Source organism: Ostrea edulis, chromosome 5, assembly GCF_947568905.1.
Source record: "Ostrea edulis chromosome 5, xbOstEdul1.1, whole genome shotgun sequence".
Lineage (NCBI taxonomy): Eukaryota > Metazoa > Mollusca > Bivalvia > Ostreida > Ostreidae > Ostrea > Ostrea edulis.
This window is the reverse complement of record NC_079168.1, coordinates 71,048,348-71,054,880: the sequence shown is the minus strand read 5'-3', so window position 1 is coordinate 71,054,880 and position 6,533 is coordinate 71,048,348. Positions and strand designations below refer to the sequence as shown.

At 38.2% G+C, this 6,533-nt stretch overlaps 1 protein-coding gene across 1 annotated transcript; it reads left to right on the top strand.

Annotated features, from left to right (window-relative positions):
• The first annotated feature begins 1,888 nt into the window (after positions 1-1,888).
• LOC125651042 (uncharacterized) lies at positions 1,889-6,133 on the top strand. Its single transcript, XM_056166153.1, has 3 exons — positions 1,889-2,105; positions 2,416-4,515; positions 4,677-6,133. The coding sequence occupies exons 1-3, from the start codon at positions 1,889-1,891 to the stop codon at positions 6,131-6,133; spliced, it is 3,774 nt and encodes a 1,257-aa protein (XP_056022128.1).
• The last annotated feature ends 400 nt before the right edge of the window (positions 6,134-6,533 follow it).

Below are 6,533 nucleotides of genomic sequence, written 5' to 3'. Positions count from 1 at the left end.
CTGCAAAAAAGTCGGTGATTATATAATAAAGTACATCGGACAGCTGTGTACCCTGCTGTGGTCAATTGTTTAACGTTTAAAGTCTTATTCATTATTGTATTATCATCTCCACATTAATGTCAATTCTTAACCACAGAACCGACCGGTATTATTGTGTATAATGTATATACATCAATTGTTTGTTTTTGCAGCCAAGCTCGTTGATTACAAGATTTTGATTTTGATGTGTTTGATTTTAGTTCGAATATTTCATAAACAATGCGGTCGGTCACCATTGGTATGGATGTAGCAATTTTGATAAATAATTTTCTTTTAAGTTCGGTGCGCAACAGTATAAAGATGCTAATCTCATAAGACTATGCACCCCATTCTGTTTTGACACTAAACGTGTAGCTTCTGACCCTAGTCAGCCTAAAATTAAAGAAAAATATCTCTGTTTGGCTTTACAGTCAACCCCACCGGCTCAAACATCTGATTCTGTCCAAATTGCAAAATTTACCATACCAAAACGGAAATTTAATAGGGAATGGTTGAGATATGACTCTAAATTGGGCTTGATGTTTTGTGACATCTGCATTTCGGCCAATGTACACAATGTTTTCACTGAGGGGTGTAGCATCATGAAGTTTATATTTATATGATTTATTACCTGATTTTTGATTTCCACAATAAAATTTAATTATCAAACAAATAAACTTATTATTTCAGAAAGAAGTGTTTAGGTATGGTAGCTGGATATTTTTAAGTAATGTAACTGATTCCAAATGCTAAAATCAGTGTAAGGAATAAAATAATATGATGGAAATAATTGTATAGCATGAGATTATCTGCGCCGCGCTGCACCCCCAAAAAGTGGCGAAAGGGAATTTTGGTCCAGTGGGAGCACTGGACCTTGGACTTTGACCTACTTTTTAAAAACATTAAGTAAAGGATATAATCCAAAAACTGTTCATTCTGTGAGAGAAAGAACTGTTCGAGGCTAGTAGACCAGTTCTATCTCTCACAGAATGGACAGTTTGAGGCTTATATCCTACTTAAAACATTACATCTTTTGATTTAAGAATGGACAGGCTCAGGTAAACCCATTGACAATGATAGTTATGAATAAATCTGTTTTTGAATAGTCTGACAATATATCCCCGAGTCTTGAGTGGAGGTCTGTTTCTTTTGTTCACTTATTGGACAGTGTCAGGTAAGTTATCAAGGGTATCTAGTGCAGTAGGTGTTTTATATTCACTCACTCTGTCGTACTGAGCCATATCAACATGTCCTCTTCTGATTGGGAGAGCATTTTCATTGCACAATAAAAATTTAAGGAAAGTACTGTGAATACTATCTTGATGAGTGTTATATTCTGGATATTGAGGGTGAGAAAGTTATGGAGCCAAATTTTGATCTGAAAAGCATCGTGTTTTCAAATATATTGGATGAGGAAATAACGCCAGCCAAAAGAAACCAATACGTCCATCTCTTGAAATGAAATTATTCATAAAAGCGAAAATAATAATTCAGAATTAGGATATGCTAATAAAGAAAACATAAAAAAAAAAAGCATTGTGAAGAAATTTCGGAATGTGCTGTTAGTTTACATGTATGTTATATGGAAAGAGAAGTAACTCTTGTAATGGATACTTTATCTCCCCCTAAGGGAGCTCTTCATATTGTTTATCTCCCCCTAAGGGAGCTCTTCATATTGGAAGTTAGATATAGTGTTTCAAGTGATACTGAATAAAGCATGGTCTAACAATGGTAGCAGAGCGTGGTTGAAAGGAAATTAGTGTATCATAGTGTCAAAAACAGTGTAAGGAAGTGTGACATTTAAGAACTATTCAGTAAGAATTCAGTGAATGTGAAAAAGTGCAAAACTTCGTGGACTAAGAAAATAAGAATGTCAACAAAAATCACCCCCCCCCCCTCTTATGACCCCAAAGTGAAAACTTATGAATTGTACAAGCAAGAATTGTTAGCATGGAAAGAGGTCACAGAGTTAGATAAGAAGAAACAGGGAGTTGCTATAGCCTTGTCCCTTCCTGAAAATGATGAGTCCAGGATACGAGAAAAAGTGTTTGATCAGCTGAACTTGGAGGATCTTAAGGAAGAAACAGGTTTGAATACCTTGATTGAATTTTTGGACAAACATTTAGCGAAAGATGACTTAGCAGATAGCTTAGAGAAATTTGAAGACTTTAAAAGGTCTGATGGACAGTCTATTAATGAATACATATCCATTTTTTATGCCAAATACAGAAAAATCGAAAAGAAAAACATGAAGTTACCCTCTGAGATTTTAGCCTTCAAGTTACTCAGAAGATCACTGATAAGCAAAGAGGAAAGAATGATTGTATTAACTGGAATGAATTTTGAGAATAAAGAAACTCTATGAAGAAGCTAAGAAATCCCTGAAAAAATTCAAAGGTGAAACTTGTGGAAACGCACCCACTACATCAGTATCCATTAAACTTGAACCGGCATTCCTGGCAGAGAATGAGGAAGCACTGATGGCAGCTGGATATGCGAGAATGCCAATGAAGGGTAACATTAACAGAGGAGCTGGAAGAAATGAGCAGACGCGGGGGAGAGGATTTCAGAGTGGCCAGAGTAGAGGTTCATACCGTCAGCAAGGTGGGCAATCGGGTATAGGCAGTTCAGGCATTAAAAAGAGCATGAATCCATCAGGACCAGATGGAAATGTATTGACATGCAAATCTTGTGGGTCATTTAGACATATGATGGCAGCTTGTCCTCACAGTTGGGAAAACATGGCGAAAGTAAACACATGTTCAGCTGAAGAAGAAGAATTTGTGCTGTTTACAGGAAACCAACCAAAAGAGATAAGGCACTTGGGGATGGATGCCAGGAACTGTGCAGTTCTAGACAGTGCCTGCAGCAGTACAGTGTGTGGAAGTACATGGATCAACACGTACATTGATTCGCTTGATGAACTAGACAAGAATAGGATTAAGAAAATGGAGGGCAGAAGAATCTTCAAGTTTGGAGGGGGAACTCGTCTTAAATCTGAGGGAGAATATGCAATTCCAGCTCGTATAGCCGGGAAAGATGTTACGATAACAACTGATGTTGTTAATTCAGACATTCCATTACTGTTGTCAAGAACAGCTATGAAAACTGCTGGCGTGAAGCTGAACTTAGAAGATGACACAGCAGAGATCCTAGGAAAAACAATGAACCTTAATTTGACCTCTTCTGGACATTATTGTGTTCCCATAGATAAGGCAGAAATGATACCAGTTGAGGAAGTTTGCTCAGTCAGGATCGATGAGATAGACCCTAAGAAAAGGTATTTAACTCTTCTAAAACTGCACCGACAATTTGCCCACCCACCAAAGAAACGACTGGTATCACTTTTGAAGGATGCAGGAGCTTGGCGAGACAACTTCGGCCAGGATATTGAAAATATTGAGCAGAAGTGTGATGTATGCAAGACCTATGCTAGAACACCATCACGGCCTGTTGTTTCATTTCCAATGGCATCCCACTTTAATGAAAAGGTGGCTATGGACCTGAAGTACTGGAGAGGAAAGTGGATTTTGCACATGATTGACATGTGGTCCAGATATACAGTGTCTGTTTTTATCCAGAGGAAAAAGGCAACTGATGTCATCGATAAAATCATGTCTCATTGGATAGGAATATTTGGTGTCATGGGGGCAATTATGACAGATAATGGAGGGGAGTTCAACTCGGAAGAAACTCGAGAAGTGGCATCCATTTTGAATGTAAAGGTGCATACATCTGCAGGTGAAAGTCCATTTCAAAATGGATTGTGTGAAAGAGTGCACTCTGTAACTGACATGATGTTGACAAAACTAGAGCATGACTACAGGGATGTGAGTGAGCAGAGTCTGTTATGCTGGGCAAACATGGCAAGGAATGTATTGCAGATGTGGAATGGTTTTAGTAGTCACCAGCTTGTGTTTGGGTGGAATCCCAACCTCCCCAACATCATGACAGACAAATTGCCAGCACTTGAGGGTTGTACATTGAGCGAGACATTTGCTAAACACCTTAATTTGTTGCACAGCACCAGACGAGCTTATATAGAGGCAGAAGCTGATGAAAGAATTAGGCGAGCATTGTTGAACAAAGTGAGAGCAGCTGAACAATTTTATGAAAATGGAGATATGGTATACTACAAACGTGAGGGCAGAGATAGATGGCTTGGACCAGGTAAAGTTGTGTTTCAAGATGGCAAGGTTGTTTTTATACGTCATGGTGGAGTTTTTCTCCGAGTGTCGCCCAACAGACTACAAAAACTATCAGAAAATTTTATACAAACAGAAGAGAAAGTTACAGATTCTGGAAATATTGAGAAGACACAACAACCAAGAAAAGCAAAGAGTGCAGTCTCTGAATACCTGATGGAAAGCAAAATGAATCACAGTCCAGTTTCACTAATTCAAAGCAATATTGCACTGAAAGCACATGACAGCATTCAATACAAGATGGGTGCAGAAGATGATAACTGGATAAAAGCTACAATCCTTGGCAGAGCAGGTAAAGCAACAGAAAATAACAGAAATTGGTATAATGTGCAAGATTTTGAGAGCAAAGAAGAAAAAAATTAGACCTGGGCAGACTCTCTTCGGAAAGAATCAACCAAAATGATGAAAGTGTGCATTCTACAACATATGAAAATACAAGTTGTGACAATATAGCCCTAGCGAAACAAAATGAACTAGAAAAACTCAAAACCTTTGACACGTACACTGAAGTTGAAGATGAAGGGCAGAATAGATTATCAACAAGATGGATCATCACTTCAAAGGAAGGACAAGTAAGAGCAAGACTTGTTGCACGTGGATTTGAGGAAGAATTTTGTATCCCTAGAGACAGTCCTACAGTCGGAAAAGGTGGTCTGAAGATATTTTTGACAATAACAGCAAGTAAATTATGGGATGTCAAAACCACAGACATAAAATCAGCCTTCTTGCAAGGAAAAACACTTGACAGAGATGTTTATCTTCAACCTCCAAAGGAAAGCATCACACCTGCTGGAACAATATGGAAGCTGAAACACTGCTTATATGGACTAAAAGATGGTGCAAGACAGTTTTATTTGAGCGTCAAAGAAGAACTTGATAAACTTGGTTTTGAGCAATGCAGTGTGGACCCAGCTCTATTCTGTTATAGAAAAGACAGGAAGCTTCATGGGATTATCTGCTCTCATGTTGATGATTTTCTCCATGCTGGGGATGAAGTTTTTGAGAGACAGATTTGCAAGTTTCGAGAGAGATTTTCTGCAGGAAAAGTAGCTGAATGCAAATTTCATTACATTGGCTTCTATGTAAAGCAAGATCAAGAGGGGATAGTATTGGATAACACCAATTACATGGAAAAATTACAAAGTTTAGAGATTGACCCTCAGAGAGCAATTCAGAGGAAATGTCAGCTGAGTGGTGAAGAACAGACAGCATACAGACATATTATAGGACAGATCAACTGGGCAGTGCAGGGATCAAGACCAGACCTTGCATTCGAAATGATAGACATGAGTACTAAGCTGAGAACTGCAACTGTAGCAGATTTAACCAGACCAGCAAAAACCATTAACAGGCTTAAAGACTTCAAAAGTGTTTTGAAATTCCCAACATTAGACCTCACCTCGTTGAAGATTATGACGTTTACTGATGCATCTCTAGGAAATCTTAATGAAGGAGTAGGAAGTACCCAAGGAGTCATAATCTGGATTATGGACAAACAAGGAAAATGCTGCCCCCTTTTCTGGCAGGCTAAAAAGATACGAAGAGTCGTCCGCTCCACTCTAGCTGCAGAGGCGCTTAGCCTACAGGAAGGACTGGAGGCAAGTTTTTACTATCGACACATGTTGGAGGAAATTTTAGGACTCCACAGAAAATCCATCGATATTTATGCATTTGTGGACAATAAAAGTGTCATAGATTCTGTGCATTCTACTAAACTTGTGGAAGACAAGAGACTTCGAATTGATATTGTAGCTTTGGCAGAATCAGTCGCGCAAGGGGAAGTACGGATAATTCAGTGGTGCTCTGGACAAAAACAGTTGGCAAACTGCTTAACAAAGGCAGGGGCAGATGGTTTGTGTGTCTTGGAGATTCTACAAAGAGGGCAAATGTTGTCGGACTTTGTACTTTAAAGTGACAATGTTACTGTTAATTCTAAAACTAGACAAACTTTAATTCTGAACTTTTATTTCATTTTGGTTAGGTTCAAATAAGCCTTAAGAAAAGGAAAGTATAATTAATGTTAGTTTACATGTATGTTATATGGAAAGAGAAGTAACTCTTGTAATGGATACTTTATCTCCCCCTAAGGGAGCTCTTCATATTGTTTATCTCCCCCTAAGGGAGCTCTTCATATTGGAAGTTAGATATAGTGTTTCAAGTGATACTGAATAAAGCATGGTCTAACATGTGCCTCTTGATCCAGCGAAATTTAAATACAGCATGGGAATATGTCTTTCAAATTAAAAGTTTGATGCAATATAATAATGACCAATGGAATTAAAAAGAATTGTGAATATTAAAGTTTGAGCA